Source organism: Oryza brachyantha, chromosome 3, assembly GCF_000231095.2.
Source record: "Oryza brachyantha chromosome 3, ObraRS2, whole genome shotgun sequence".
NCBI classification, from domain to species: Eukaryota; Viridiplantae; Streptophyta; class Magnoliopsida; order Poales; family Poaceae; genus Oryza; species Oryza brachyantha.
In genome coordinates, this window is record NC_023165.2 from 22,487,643 (window position 1) to 22,504,571 (window position 16,929).

General features: G+C 40.3%; 1 protein-coding gene across 1 annotated transcript; it reads right to left on the minus strand.

The window, feature by feature from the left end:
* Positions 1-6,250: 6,250 nt before the first annotated feature.
* On the minus strand, positions 6,251-11,891 carry LOC102700611 (1,4-dihydroxy-2-naphthoyl-CoA thioesterase 1). The gene is made up of 3 exons (XM_015834539.2): positions 11,487-11,891; positions 11,165-11,356; positions 6,251-6,703 (listed from the first exon to the last, which is right to left on the minus strand). The coding sequence occupies exons 1-3, from the start codon at positions 11,649-11,651 to the stop codon at positions 6,551-6,553; spliced, it is 510 nt and encodes a 169-aa protein (XP_015690025.2). The 5' UTR covers positions 11,652-11,891; the 3' UTR covers positions 6,251-6,550.
* Between the last annotated feature and the right edge of the window lie 5,038 nt (positions 11,892-16,929).

Below are 16,929 nucleotides of genomic sequence, written 5' to 3' on the forward strand. Positions count from 1 at the left end.
CCCTGTCTTTTCATAGGAATTCGTTTGGATGCTCTAAATTTCGGCTGCCGGTGTTTGTTTTTAGGGGCTAAACTTTAGCCCATATTATATCGGATGTTTGAATATTATTATAAATAGTAAACGTAGTCTATAAATAAAATTCATTTATATTCTTGGACTAATTCGCGAGACGAATCTAATGAGCCTAATTAATCCATGACTAGTGTATGTGATGCTACAGTGAAAATTTGCTAATTATGTATTAATTAGACTCAAAAAATTCGTCTCACGGATTAGCTCTTATTTATGAAATTAGTTTTTTTATTAGTCTATGATTAATACTTCTAATTAGTGTCCAAACATCCGATGTGACATGGGACTAAAAAAATAGTCTATGTTTAATATTTATGAAATTTTACAATAGGATGAGGAGAAAGCTAGTTAGTGAATTATCAGTATGGTGTTGTGCTCGACCTCTCGTGAGTTGCGAGCTAAGAAAGCTGCCCGTGCAAAACTGGCTAGTGATAGGAGGCCCCTGCTTTGTTTCGATGAGTCTGTAATGTGTTGCATATTTGTATATGCATGAGGATAGGAGGCATCAGGACAGTGAAGTGGTGTTTAGATTGAGAAAATTTTTAGGAGAAGTGTCATGTCAAATGTTTGACCGAATGTCGAAAGGGGTTTTTGGACACGAATGAAAAAACGAATTTCACGGCTAGCCTGTAAACCGCGAGACGAATCTTTTGAGACTAATTAATCCATCATTAGCACATATTGGTTACTGTAGCACTTATGGCTAATTATGGGCTAATTAGGCTCAAAAGATTTGTCTCAAGATTTTTTTCATAACTGTATAATTAGTTTTTTGGTTCATCTATGTTTAATGTTTTATTTAGGTGTTCAAAAATTTGATGTGATGTTTTTGGAGAAAAATTTTGGGAACTAAAGAGGGCCAAAATTCTTGCCTGACTAGCGGCGTCTCAATGTTGCCGAGGACATGAGTGTTTGTTTTGATAGATCGTACCATCATTCTGCTACCATGGTCATAGCTCCAACGAATGGAAGCCACTCTCCCTTTTAAGTATGATTAATTAATAATTAGGAGAAAGGATCAAGGCGGAGTTTCAGCGAGATATTAAGGCAGACTGTATGCTGTCGATCTACATATTACTAAAATGTCAAAGTATACTGCTAAAAAAGCAAATCCTATAAGCAATAAACTCTAGCCAAATTAAAGCAGTTAGCTGCAACAAGCCACTCCGGACCAACACCTCATCTATTCATTTCTATTGATGCTTCTAAGCCAAAATTTTAATTTTTAAACTTAAATTTAGAATTGATTTTGGGATTCTTTCACCAAAGTTTATCTTTCAGCTTTTTTTACTTTTAGATCGCTAGAATACGTTTACAAAAGTTTTATTCATAAATTATTTTTCTTTTAAAATATATCGTTTGATTTTTTTTCATAAAAAACTAAACAATCATCCTTAATATTTGCAAACGACATATTTGCAAAATAAAGGCCAAACAACATATTTATAAATAAAAACTAATTTATAAATAAAACTTTTATATGTGTATTCTTAGTGATATAAAGACTAAAGTTGTAAAATAAACTATGGTGATAAACCCTAAAATCAACTCTAAATTTAAGTTGAATATTTAAAGAGCTATCGCAAGTTTATCACTGGTTTGTTTCTATATCGTAAATATTGTAAACATTTTGATAGAGTGGGTGAATATTTAAAGAGCTATCGCAAGTTTATCGCTGGTTGTTTTTATACGAGTAAAGTATATGGCCAGTGTTTAAACTTATGACGCAGTACCACTTTGGTCCATAAACTTAGAAAGTGCGCGTTTAGATCCATGAACTCGTTTTAATGTCTAAAATCATGAACCTGAATGGTACATTAGAACGAGTTCATGGACCTGGATGTCACATTAAAACAAGTTCATGGACCTAGATGGTACAGTAAAACAAGTTCATGAACCTAAACGTGTATTTTCTAAGTTTATGGACTAAAATAGTACCGCGCTACAAGTTTAAGGACCGACCATATATTTACTCTTTTTATATTGTAAAGATTTTGATAGAATGACAACTTTAGTAGTATTTTTTAATCTTTTAATGATAATTTTACAATTGTAAATCAATATCAAATTTACAATTTCCCCCATCCTTAAATATCTAAATAATCTCAATGCTTTTACAGACCATTCATGAAACTTAACGTGCTGCGGCGTATCCGGGGAGAGAGTGAATAATGACTTAATGAGGGCTGACATCTCCAACAGCAAGATCCCGGCCATCATATTTCTCGTACACGTACATATCCCTCCTTTCATATACATATGTATAGGGATATATTGTGTTATCTCTTGCCAAATACTCCATCGTTCCCTAAATGTTTGACGCCGTTGATTTTTTTATATAAGTTTGATTATTCGTCTTATTCAAAAATTTACATAATTATTAATTATTTTTATATCATTTTATTTATTGTTAAATATATTTTTATGCATATATATAGTTTTATATATTTTACAAAAAAATGAATAAAATGAATGGTTAAACATGTGTCAAAAAGTCAACGACGTCAAATATTTAGGGACACAGGTAGTATTACACAATGATCAGAGTTTACATTCATGTATTGGATCATCCCCCCTAACCCTCCACCCCTCCCAAGTTCCTCAGCACCCGTAACAAAAAGGGAAGAAAGAAGCCCCCTTGCATACGGTGACAATCTCATGCAGAATAATCCAAGCCTATAACCCTAATGAATAAACCCGATCCTTGGAGGCGAGGCGTTGTAGGATACCTGGGCCTTCTCAAGTTTGGTTTCACCCAAAATTGATCACCGGCAACAACTAGATCAAGTTCGCGACCATATTCACAAATGCCACCAAAACCACAAAATGAGAGAAATGGCAATAACTAATTGTAAAGTAGGCTTAGCTTAATTGGTTATGTTTTTTTTTGTGGAACTAGCCTATCTGGGTTCAAATCGTATGTTACAGCGGGTTTCTCTCCGATGCATTTTACTGTAGTATTATACTACCAATAGAACTGATCTCATCCGTTGATTTAAAAGGGTATTTTATTTTTTGTTAATTAATTGATTAGTAGTATTTTATAATTCCGTTTTTTTGGCAATAAAGATCACAATAAAAACAACGATATTATCCCTTCAAATTTCTACTACACATAATATTGTTTGTAGTATAATTTAATCACAGCGGTCTGATAAAAACAGATCAACGGTGTGGATTAAATTCTATTACAAGTAAAATGCACCGGAGTTAGCCCTGCAGCGATAGACACTAGTTCATCAATACAAGATATGATATGATCAGTCTACCGTGTTTTGCATGGAAAAAAGTTCAATCACTAATTTCCAGTCACTTTCACCAAAATTCACATTAGAATTAGAATGATCATGTTCAGGCTATAAGCATAGATCTTAAAGAAATTAGGTCCTTGCAGCTTTAAACTCCAATACCAATGGTTCTTCCCCTAAAGTACGTCGATTTACTCAACGTAATGCTATGCTTTCGGGTGTTTAATTATAGTTTCTGACTAGATTATTATTTGGGACTGTCTTCATGATAGCTAGTCGAGTTAGGATATTTACGATGTAATGATTAAGATGATTGTTATAGAATTAAATAAGTTATAATAAAAATTGATGTGACAAGTGATTAATTAATTAAAACACAGTTTCTACAAAATCCTCAGGACATGATGAGAGATAAGTAGCATTAAATTCATACATGAACCAGCAGTGTTTATATTATAAATGTGGTGTTTAAGTACTAGTTTCTTTATAATATGATTTATAGTATGGAGAGTATAAAAATGATGAGTAATGTCTCGCATTAGGATTGTTGTTAGTGCGATCTCCCATGTTCTTGCTTGTACTCGTTTCTCCTACGTGTACCAACACGTACCATCAACACAAAACCTACCAAGTGCCACCATATTTTACTGCTCAATATGTTTGTGAAGTAACTCTAATCTGGAAGAGTTATTACAGCACAAAACTTACCGTGTGCCACCATCATCGATGCAACATTTTGACTTCCACAATATAACTCCTCTCTCACTCTCTCTCTCTTATCATGTTTCTTCCAATTCTTTCACTTCGTTTAGCCAACCTAAGTATGGGAGGTTTCAGGATAATGATTTCCAGCGTCACGGAAGAATTCAGTAAAGTGTGGCTCTCTTTCAGTCTTTCGGTTTGAGAGAATGGACATGCCGGAGTATCATAATTAGTTTTCGAAATCTCGCTTGTCGAGTGCGAATAGTATTTTTGAAGAATCTTGCAGAAAGATAGAGTAATGTGGATAGTATTTTTCAAGAATCTGGTAGAAAGATGGTAATTTATCATTATTGAAAAAGAAACATGATGTACTAAATTTTTCTAGGGCAAATTTAATATTTCAAGTTATGTACTTTGTACATCTAGATAGAAGATTGTCGTAAGTTCTCTTCATGAGCCCGAGATATATTATGACGTAGAGGATTTGAGCAACTCCAAAGCCAAACTAATCGATGAATCCGATACGTAATTGGGATTTTTTTAATAAAAAATGTAAATCCGATACTCGGTTGCTGGTCCAAAAGGGTGAATTCCATGCCAAACGGAATCAAAGCTCATACTCTCTCTGGTTAAACATATTAAGTTTACAGATTTTTATCAATCACTCAAAACTCTGACTACCGACAGTTTTTATAAAATACTACTTACTTTTGAAACACATAAATGACATATATATATATATATATATATATATATATTAAAAATACTTCCAAAATATCATAAACTTATTAGATTAAGTTTAATAAAAATTACAATTACAATCGTTTCCCAAGAAGATCAAAAAGTCACATCATAATGTTAGATCAGAGGGAGTAATCACTACCTCAGTCCTAAAAACATAATTTTTAGTTTACATGTCCAGTGTTTGACCATCCGTCTTATTTGAAAATTTTATAAAAAAAACTTAAAAAATTAGTTACGCGTAAAATATTATTAATGTTTTATCATCTAATAATAATAAAAAATCTTAAATAAGACATAGTCAAATATTGTATCCCAAAAGTAAAAATAAACTTATTTTGAGATGGAGTGAGTACTCATTAGTACTGTGTTCACTTTAAGAGTAAACGGAAAAGTTAGTCAATATTCAAGCATATTTAGTATGTATAAGCTACAGTTTTAGATTCATATTTTAAATTACTTTAATATATTACAAATCGAAAATGCTATACACACGACGCATGTGTCCGACTATCATACGACTAGTCGACGGCATCATCTGTGTAGTGGGCTTTCTGTGCGCAAGCAAACAACAACGAGGCCCAGCAACCCTAGTCATATATGACGTCGTCATTGCTCGTCTTTCCGCCGTTTCAGTCATACATGCATCGGACACATGCGTCGGACATATAGCAGAGTTGATTACAAATATTTTAGTAAAAAATAATGGTCAGATTATGTTTTAAAATTTTCTAAAATAAATATATTTTATGAAAATGAACAGTCAGAGGAACCCGTATGGCTTAGGCCCTGTTTAGTTCAAAATTTTTCGCGTTCACACGTCACATCGAATCTTCAAACATATCGAATCTTCAAACATATGTATAGAGCATTATATATAGTTAAAGAATAACTAATTTTAGAGTTTGGAAAGAATTTACGAGATGAACCTTTTAAGCTTATATAGTCCATGATTGATCATAACTGCTACAGTAACTCATATGTGCTAATGATGGATTAATTAGACTTACAAAATTCATCCAATGGTTTTCTGATACCCTATATAATTGATTTTTTAATTAGTCGTCGAAATAGTTTTACGACATTCGATCAAATATCCGATGTGACGCTCAGTTCAAAAAATTTCACGGACTAAACAAGCCCATAGTTGGGCTGCAGGCCCTTCCTCTGCTCCAGCCTCAGATATGGCAGACGGGCAGAGATAATAATGGTTGTATCAAAAGCATACAAAATTTGACGTCCAAATTTCATTTAAGTAATAATTGTTTTAAATTTTGAACAGTTTTGTTTATTTATGAACCACAGCTGGTGTGGGGACGGAGTTATTATGGGCGTACTACTCTACCTATCAAAATAAAATCCTAATATCAATGTCACGAACATATAAATACATTTTAATTCTTACATTAAAAAAATGACATGAATTTATCGTTCGTTGGTCTTCGTTTCTTCAACGCATCAACAAGCAGCACATGCGTGTGCACATGTAATTTGTAATGATGTGAATCATCACATGAATATATATATGCACAGGCAGATGAATTGCGATCCAAACACCACGCCATTTACCTTTCTTTTTTTTTTACACACTCATTTTGGCCGTGACTAGATTTGGGCATTTTGGAGAGTAATACAACAATGTCCCAAATTAACCAAACATCCCAATTCCTCTGACACATACATACACATTATTACAAAACGAGACTTCAAATCCTTAAATTTCATGACTGAAATTGGAGTTCTCCTGTTCTTCTGATGAGTTTTTCTTCTTCTTCTCTTTCTTTTTTTTACAGTTTGGAGTATTTCTTGAGCGCCTCTCCTGCATCTTTGACGCTCTCCGGCACCGGCAGATTACACAGGAGAGTCACTCTGGACTCCGAAATCTGAGCCCCCCTCTCCTTGGTGGCTGGATCCACCTTCCACAGCTTCACCTCCCACACCTTCAGAGTTTCAGAGCTTCAGAACCATGGAATTCTTTATGGTTTCAGCGCACAATTAATTTGTTCTTCTACCCAATTAGTGCGTGCTAAGCACCCAGCTGAAGCTTTCTAAAATGGTCAGTAAACTAGGGGCCGCGTGAAATGTACGGGTGAGGAAGCTTAATTTTTATTGTTAGATGCTGAACTGGCTGGTTTTGGAGACAAATTTATTAGAGCTAAGTGCCCACACTGTGTCCTGTAGTCCGTGCTGTAACTGACTATAAATTTATAGCTTATTGTTCTTCTCTCTCCTTTTCTTAAAATATGTTTATAATCAGCTTGGTACCTGCTCTTATTGCTACGGCAGTTTCTGCAGCTGAGCTTTGTCTGGGACAAGTTGCAGAATGCAGACTAGCAGCGTTTGTCTTATCCTTCTCCTCCATTGATGAGAAGATTGTTAGATAGCAGCAGGTCGACATGTTGCAGTGTTTTATAAGAGTAACACGGTCAACCCCGTCCAGATTGCTGTCATTACACTTTTTTTTAATGCGTAGTACTAATCTCGTTCTCATTTTCTCATGCGAGTTTGTTAGTATGTGTACAGATAAACATAAGTAGTTGTTTACTTCCACCAATTTGATAATACTTGCTGTTTGGAAAATAACACGGTCTTTTTAAATGTACGTTTGATCGTTATTTTTTATTGAAATATTTATATAATAAAAATTATATGTATTAAAGAACTTTTTACGACACATTTGTACATGTTATCCTAGTATTTTTAAACTATATATTTTAAAAGTTACTAATAACTAAAGTTTTAAATGATTAACCATAACTTTATCAAAACAGAAACAATTAATTACGAAACTATGGGTATAGGGAGTAGCTGACAACTACCCCAGAGCCCAGACTTACTAAACTCTATATTAACCCATAACTTATCAATGTCGACAACAGCGATCGGTCGCTGTCCTCACCGATCTTGGGAGGTAAAAGGATGGTTGCCTGTCGCTGTAGGCTACTATGCTGTTCGTACTGGCTGCTTGTCCACAGGTCTCACGGTGCAGCCTTATCGGTTCGCTTCTAGGGGTTGTTTAGTTGGTGAAATAAAAATTTTTGCGTGTTATATCAGACGTTTAATCAGATGTCGAAATGACTTTTTGGACAAGAATAAAAAACGAATTTCAAGGCTGGTATGGAAACCGCGAGACGAATCTTTTGAGCCTAATTAATCTATCATTAGCGCAGGTGGGTTACTGTAGCACTTATGGCTAATTATGTATTAATTAGGCTTAAAAGATTCGTCTCACGATTTCTCACATAGCTGTGAAATTGGTTTTTTGATTTATCTATGTTTAATACTCTATTTAGGTGTCCATAGATTTAATGTGATGTTTTAGGTGAAAATTTTTAGAAACTAAACGGGGCCTAATATGCATAATAGGTGCAACCACTTAATGACGATTAAAACATATTTTAGGGTAAACTTCTATAGGAGTGTTCTTAGTTAAAAATAAAATATAATAAAAAAACTTAAAATTAATTTTAAATTTAAATTTTAAAATACCAATTTTAACATATAAACATAAATATAAGTTATATCATGTCATTGTCCTGTAGTACTCACATGACGTTGAAGTACGACAGTGTTTAACATAGCTGAGATTAAAGAATTAAAGGATCTTCTAATTTTTATTTTTACTGAATTAACTAACATAAAGTGAAAATTGTACTTAAGGTAGATTAGATGAGTAACTTTTATATACAAACTTTTATTCCAAACATATTATTTACGAGTTTAAAAAGCATGATCACGAAAAATCTAAAATCCACAATCGGAGACAACACGGCCCATGTACCACTAGCACCGTGCGATACCAGCCAGCGTCAATGGAGACCACGACTTTGCAGTACAGTCGAACGACTGCAGCAGCAGATATGAAAACGAATTGAATACGGTAGAAACTCGCTTTATCATATTCGTTTCTATATTTTTTTTGAAATTGAAATCGGAAATTCGGATATGAAAACGAAATCGGATATTATCAAATACAAATTCAGAGTGAATACGAATCGAAACGAATATGGTAATGAATATTAATCGGAACATAAAAACCTCTTCTTCACATATTATTGAAAAAATATATCTTGTTATTTTTTAATATAAGTATATAAGTTATCAATATTTTTTAAATATAAGTGATTACTAATACCACAGAAACAAATATACGTGACGGTTATGTGGTCGTGGACGGCTAGACTGCTTCAAGTCAGTTAGTCAAAACCAGCTAGTACACTAGTTGGGTCGTTGAGATGGCTTCTTTAGGTCAAGCTGATTTGATTGAATGGTTAATGCATAGGTCCGGATATCCGGAAAAAATCTGCATAGTATCCGACGGATATCCAAATCCGACAGATATCACCCGTACTGCATTTGTTTCCGTATCTGAAGAAAAAAAATCATAATTCGAAATTTCCATAACCATCTGACCGAAGTTATCCGAATCCGAGAAACGATCCGATGGGACGAAAATTATCCGAATCACTTTTCGACGCAAGCTAAAGCTGCGGACCCACGAACTGACCCGCTAGCTGGTCCCGTTCGTGATTTTCCAACAGGGGATTTTTGCCATTTTGTATTTTTAGTCGTCTTTCTAACTTCCAAGCGTTAAAATTACTGTGTTTTGTGTAAAAAAATTTGTATAAAAGTGTATTGTTTAACCTTCCTTAAATAACATTTTCACTTCATAGTAATTTATTTATTTATAGGCTAAAATAACCATCAAGAAAAACAAGATAACCTTTTAATTTTTTTCAATATCCTAAATAGTATCACTCACTTTAATAATCTCTCCGTTTTATCCGTTTTATATTTGTAATGCATCTTGGCTACACGTAGATTAATATATTGATCAATATATATTATGTATATATGTCTAAATTTATTAACATCATCATAAAAATCTAGCAAATGTCAAAATATCTTTCTTTGTGAAATAGAGATACTTCTACCTCCGTCCCAAAGAGAATTTATTTTTTGGTACATGTGTATAGCATTTGACCACCCGTCTTACTTAAAAATTAATTAAAAAACTCAAAAAAAATTAGGCACACGTAAAATATTATTCATGTTTTATTATCTAGTAGCAATAAAAATATTAATCATACAGATATTTTAAATAAGAAGAATAGTCAAAATTATATAAAAACTGAAAAAAGAATTTATTTTAGGACAGAGAGCCGGTAGTTGAATAAGGCAATGAGCTAGTACTAGTAGCTTTGTAAGCGGATTTTAGAGACGGCTCGCTTGCATGATTGGGTATCTAGCACTAGCACGCACCGGCTCGAATGGCAGGTTGTGGTACTTGTCTTAATCAAGCACTAATCTAATATCGGCACCAACTGGTTAACTTTAATCGGCGTGGTCGAATTAAGGTTTGTTAATAATCAGGGACGAACTTGCTGGGGTTACAAGTAATTGACTTGTGATAATTAATAGCACCTCTGTACTCTGGTTGGGTTGCTAAATTTCTCACTTACCCCATCGCAAACTTCTCCGATTTTTTTAAAAAGAAATGTAAATGACGTATATGTTAAATTGTTTTCATTAGCTCTATTATATTTTTTTAATAAATTTTCGTGGTAATCGTACGAGCGATATGCCAGGGGTAATAAATATACAGTAGAGTAGTGCAGTGACGAGCCAGCCAAAAGGGCGTGGGTGTTTAGGGGGTGTTTGTTTGTACTAGCTAAACTTAGGTCTACTCACATCGGATTTTTTGAACACTTATTAAAAATAAAAGTAAACGTAGTCTTCCGCGTATAATCTTGGACTAATTTGCGAGACAAATCTAATGAGTCTAATTAATCCATGATTAGCTTATGTGATGCTACCGTAAACATTTGCTAATTATGGATTAATTAGGCTCATTAGATTCTCTCGCAAATTAGCTCCTATTTATGAAATTAGTTTTTTATTAGTCTATATTTAATACTTCAAATTAGTGCCCAAACATCCGATGTGACATGGGGCTAAAAAGTTTACCCCATCTAAACAACCCCTTAGTTGGTGAAATGAAAATTTTTGCGTACAGATTAGACGTTTGACCGTATGTCGGAAGGGGTTTTTGGACAAGAATGAAAAAACGAATTTCACGGCTAGCATGGAAACCGCGAGACGAATCTTATGAGCCTAATTAATCCGTCATTAGCGCATGTGAGTTACTGTAGCACTTATGACTAATCATGTACTAATTAGGCTTAAAAGATTCGTCTCACGATTCTCACGTAACTGTGCAATTAGTTTTTCAATTTATCTATATTTAATAATCTATTTAGGTGTTCAAAGATTTGACGTAATGTTTTCGGGCGACAACTTTTAGGAACTAAACGGGGCATAAGTGGGTAGGTGCTGTGACGAGCTGCCGGGAGGAGAGGTCATGGATGATGGATGAGGCGCGCACGTAGGGGGACGGGTACCTGGGTGGTGCGGCCGACGTGGACGGGGGCGGCGCGGACGAGGACGGTGTCGCCGAGGGCGGCGCTGCGGAAGTGGTTGATGCTGAGCTGCACGCCGGCGACGCGGCTGTACCCGGACGCCATGTGCGCCCCCATGCTGGCGAGGCCCTCCGCTATCAGCGCCGACACGCCGCCGTGCAGCACCTTGAACGGCTGTGCGCGCGGGGCGGCCGCCGGCGACGAAGAAGATCAGGCAGCTTTCAGTAACAGGAGCGGGGGAGGGGGAAGGGGGGGGGAGGATTACGCGCCAGCTACGACGACGACGACTGGTTGACTGACTGACCTGGCAGCAGGTGGGCGTGACGAGGAGGCGGCCGGTGACCTCCGCGGGGGAGACCTCCTCGATCTCGAACCCGATGGCGTGGAGCGCCGCGTCCAGCTCCTTCGTCTTGGCGCCAGGCCGCGGCGGCGGCGGCGGCGACGACGAGGACGACGACGTGGCGTCCATGCCGCGAGCGAGCGCGCGCGCGCGCGCGCTGAAGGTCTGGACCGGACGGACGGGGTAAACGAAGGCGAGCGGCGGGCCGGGGCGGCCGCGGCGAGGATTGGTTGGAGAGGAAAGAAGGCGGGACGCGCCACCTAGCTAGCTAGGCCGGGAGCTGACCGCGACTGGGTGGTGCTGGTGCGTGTGGGGGAGGAGAGGAGAGGAGAGGAGGAGGAGGAGGAGGAGGAGGAGGAGGGAGACTCACTGCCGCCACGCACGGCATTTGTTGGGTTGGGTTTGGGTCGTTGCGACGTGATTTATTATTCGTTGGAATTATTTTTGTTTTTTTCCCTCTTGCTCTCTCCTTCCATGCTTTGCCGGTCTGGTCGTCACGCTGACGTGTTGCCTCCTTCGGTTCTTCGGTGCCCGCCGGGCCACCACCTAGTCCTAGGCTCCTTTGGATTACATGGATTTTATACGATTTTTGAAGGAATGCTGTTTATAGGATTTTTTTTCCTTTTTCTATTGCAAAAACCCAATCACACAGGAAATCACCGGAAAAGATTCATATGTTGTCAATTCCATGGAAAAACATAGAAAAAAAAATTCATTGTCTTACCTTTGTCTTTCCTATGTACATCTAAACAACATATCTTATGTATTTCTGTGTTTTTTAATTCTCTGTTTTTCACCTCAATTCCTTTCCTATTCCTACGATTTTCCTATCCTTTATTTTTCCTATCATGCATTCTGAAAAGACCCTTAGATATACTCAGGGGCGAAGCTAGAGCGGAACAGAGAAGGTGCCACTATCTGAATTTAGATCGAAGGAATGAATATATGGTAAAAATTTATAAACTTTAGTTAAAATTTTTTCCAAGGGGTTCCTAGGAACCACCCTTAGTATATGCAGCTTCGCCAGTGGATATACTCTCCGTTCCGGAAAGGAAACAGTATTAGGCCTCGTTTGTGCGACCCAAATTTTCTCTTTTTCATATGCATATATTTCGAACTGTTAAGCGGTGTTTTTTTACATATTTTTAATAGAAAAGGTTGTTTTAAAACTCGTATTAATTTATTTTTAATTTTTATAACTAATAATTATCTAATCATATACTAGTCTATTAGTGCGTTTTCTGCGCTGGATATATAACCACGGCCGAACGTGGCCTTAGTCTATGTTATTCCGTTCGTAGATGGAATACTTGACTGAGTGTCATATACATATTTCTGGTCTGTCCGTCGTGTTTTTCTAATCTGCTTACATCTCCTTGCACGGTGCGGTTGCGTCACGTATTTCCTCTTATGGCTATTTTCTTCATCCCGCTTTGCCTCTTCCTACTCCCAACCTCCCTTTCTTCTTCCTTCTTATCAATGCTCGTATATAAACAAAAGTATGGTGGACAGCCTGGACCTGTGGCTGCCTCCTCCATCTCATGCTCACTGCATGCCAGAGACCATCAGATTTGGCTCACATATGGTCTTTTCTTTTGCCGCTATCAATGGAGATGAAGAGTAAGACCAACAAAGACGTCAGATTCGGAGCTTCGATTGATAACACTGGTGAATATCACTATGTGTCGAGGATCCATCGTGGACCCACACTAGGGACTGAGGGCTGGAAAATTGTCCCATGTAGGGTTCTCCATGGGCTCCCGAAGTTTATCATTCCACTAATATTTCTGTAGTTGAAGCCCAATGGGCTCAATAGCCCAATTGTAAGGATCCATATATAAACTCTCAAACCCTAGTTTCACAGCTTCCCTCCTCCTTTCAGGCTTCCACTCACCCCTATCGCCTCTTAGACTTGGCTCCACGTGTGTCGCTTTAGCGACCACACCCATCACGCAGCGACTGCCGTGTCACGTCCAGAAATTCCTCACACGAATTTCTGAACTTAATTGTGTATTAAAATCCCTGTCCAGGACCAGCCAGGATACACAAAAAGACAATGTTGATTACATAACCATCGTTCTTAGAAACAACTGAAAATAACACTTATTCTAACGAAAATGCAGCGGAAAGAAAGGTAGACTAGCTCCAGCGGGTACGGCTCCAGTCCACAGCCAAAGCTTCGACGGCAGACCAGCTCGCTCCTGAGAGTCACCTCCATCGGATTCCACTTCTAACTCTGGAGGGGGAAATTGGGCAAGGCTGAGTACCAACCACCGTACTCAACAAGTAGCACGGAAAAGAGGGTAATAAATGATGCATAAGGATCATCAAGGACAGGCTTAGGGTTAGTTGCAATAAAGCAACACTTAAATAAATAACAGAGAATAAACCGAATAAAGGTAATTAAATACATTAAAGGATAAGTAAATAACAGTTGTAAAATACCACAACACTGACCAACGTTACACCAGGTTGCAACAGACCCAACCACTACTCAAGGTTACACCACGTTGCAGTAGTCCCAAGTGAAAACCAGTTTACCCAAGTCATTAAAGGTTCACTAATCACAGTGAAGCTGGGAGTTCGCCCGTAACCGTGGGCACGCCTATTCGAATAGGTTATACTCTGATCAGAGGTGTACTACTGTACCCATAAGACACTACTCCACTATACTTGAACGTGTGCCGACATACCACTATGGCATACCGGAAAGGAGACCGTGATAGGACCCGTCATATAACCCTCCCTATTTAAACGCACCGCACTTCAGGTTTCACCCCCTCCTTTACAGCAAGTCGGGCAGTCCCCTCTTGTGCCTTGGTAGATCCGAAAGCAGCAGAGGCTTTCGTTACACCACGATTGCCCGTCCATACTCCATCATGCCCACCCTTGCCTTGGTACGTCAAATAGTTCGAAGCCATGCTTCAAATCCCACCTTACCCATTCGGCATGTGGTTAGCACTAACTTACTTCCAGGTTTTCCCGTGAACCGATCCTTAATTGCCATGGGTGCGACTCTCAAAACCATGCACCCACAACCCACCATTAGCAATATTTTATTTGCCATTAATCCGAACCAGGTAATGAATCATTATTACAGCTATTCAGAGCTAATCATGATTATTAAATGATCCCATGAGCTACTTGATCTAAGCACGGCTAAGCATTAACCTAGGCCTAACTCTAGTCAAGTTACTCCTGGTCTAGCATGAATAAAGTTAGATAATCAACGGCATGGTAATAAGGATTACTCGAGAAATAAATACAGTAAATACTTTAATTAAAACAATGCCTATTTGAATAAATAAAGCGGAGAATTTGCAATACTAGGTTCAATATGATCAAAGATTAGTGCCACTTGCCTTGCTCTGGCCCCTGGGGTACTTCGGCGACGATCTTGAAGTAAATCGGCTCTTCGGTGGGGTCCGAATCTAAGCGACAAAGCATAAAAATAAATAAAACAAGCATAAACTCTACTGAAACAGTAAAAGAAAGTATTTTTAATGGATTCTTGACAATTTTATGAATTTAATGAAATTTGAATGGACCTAAACGAAGACTAGATGAATTACTTATGAATTTTAGAAATTTTCTGGGTTTTTTAACTAAACAGAAAAGTCCTAAATCAATTATTGTGCAATTAATATGGCGGCTGACGTCAGCGAGGAGAGAGGGAGGCGGCGCCGACAAGTGGGGTCCACCTGTCGGTGAGGGAGAGAGGGGAGGAGGGGCTGACGGGTGGGACCCGCCAGGAGGAGAGAGGAGAGGGGGTCGGCGGCTGACCCGTGGGCCCGCGGAGAGAGAGGGTGAGGCTGACGGGTGGGGCCCATTGGTCAGAGAGGGAGAGCAGGGTGAGGGGATGCTCGGCCGACAGCGGCAACCGGCGGGCGGCGACAGCGGCGGCGCACGGCGACGGCGCGCGGCGCGGCGGTAACGACGTGACCGACGACCGACGACGATGGCGACGGTCGGCGCAAGGCGACGGGCGGCGGCGCATGGTGCCGAGACGGACGGCGACAGCGTGCGGGAGGGAGAGACAACGGCAGGCGTCGGCAGCGGCGGCTTGGTGACCGCGCGGCGAGGACGACGTCGGGCGGAGATGCGGCAGCGAGCGCCGGTAGCTCACGGCACCCGGCGACGGCGCGGGTGCGAGGAGACCCGGCGGCGACGGAAAAAGAGAGGGAGAGAGGAGGGGAGGGCTCACCGGCGGCGACAGAAGGCGGCGGCAAGTCGGCGAGGACCCGGGACAAGTGATGATGGCCGGTGGCGCAGTCGATCGGCGGTGGCGGCGAAGATGGCTCGGCGGCGGTGAGGAGGTTCGGCGCAGTGGCGGAGGGGAGGAAGAGGCGCGAGGGCGTTCGGGTGCCCACCGGTGGCGACGGAAACCGGTGGAAGGTCGGCGGGGTCGAGGCGGCGGTGGCGACGCGGAGAGGCGGCGACGTTCGGCGCAAGGCGACGAGATCGAACGACGGCGGCGAGCTGCGGAGTGCGGCGGTTGTTCGGTCGAGCAGAGGAAAGGCGGCGGTGGCGCGAGAGCGAGGGGGTTTTGTATGGGAGGATGGCGCGGTTAGGGTGGTGAGGTAGTTGGAGACCGAGTCGGCGACGAGGTGGACTCGGCGGCGGCGGTTGCGGCGGCCGTTGCAGCGGCGCGGCGAAGGCGGGGCGGAGGCGGACTCGGCCGACGCCCGGATCGGTCACTGACAGGCGGGCCCCGTCGGTCAGTGGCGCGAGGGAGGGGGCGGCAGACTTCGCACGGCGCGGGCTGGGCGAGCGGGCGCGGAAGCTAGGCCGAGGCGGCGGCCCAGGAGGGAGGGAGGAGGCGCGCGCGGGAGAGGGAGGCCGGTCGGCTAGGCCGGCCCGAGAGGAGGATGGGAGCTGGGCCGGCTCGGCTGGGCCGGCCCGAGGAGGAGGGAAGGGAAAAGAAAAGGGAGAAGGAAAAGGAAAAAGAAAAGAGGGAGGAAAATTGGACTTCGGCCCAATTTGAGGAGGGAGGGAAAAAGAAAGGAAGAGGAAGGGAAAAAGGAAAGCCCCATTTTTGCCGAATTTTAAATTAATTTATTTAACCAAATTTTATACTTCTTCAATCTGAGTTTAAATCCAGTTAATCGATTTGGAACCTCAATTTAATTAAATTAAGTTCTTTTAGAGGGATTGTTCCTGAGTTGATTAAGCCAATTATTATTTATGAATTTCTTTTAGGAATTTAGGCTTGGGATAAAACTCCGGCCGTGACATGCCGTCGCCCTCATTGTCCCCTGTTGGGACCTGGTTGGGGTCGGGGCCATTCTTGACCAACCCGACCTATTGCCAACATAAGTGTCATGTGTACTGGTTGATAGTTTTCTTAAGGTGGACAGTGCAAGCACATACGAGGCGAAGGCGTGGAATGGCGAGAGGGAAAAGTAGG

Excerpts from the sequence above, each read along its gene's own strand:
- LOC102700611 (XM_015834539.2), bottom strand. The coding sequence starts at position 11,651 with ATGGACGCCACGTCGTCGTCCTCGTCGTCGCCGCCGCCGCCGCCGCGG. Across the intron at positions 11,357-11,486 it reads TCACGCCCACCTGCTGCCAG|CCGTTCAAGGTGCTGCACGG; the intron begins GTCAGTCAGTCA and ends CCGCGCGCACAG. Across the intron at positions 6,704-11,164 it reads ACGTCGGCCGCACCACCCAG|GTGTGGGAGGTGAAGCTGTG; the intron begins GTACCCGTCCCC and ends GAAACTCTGAAG.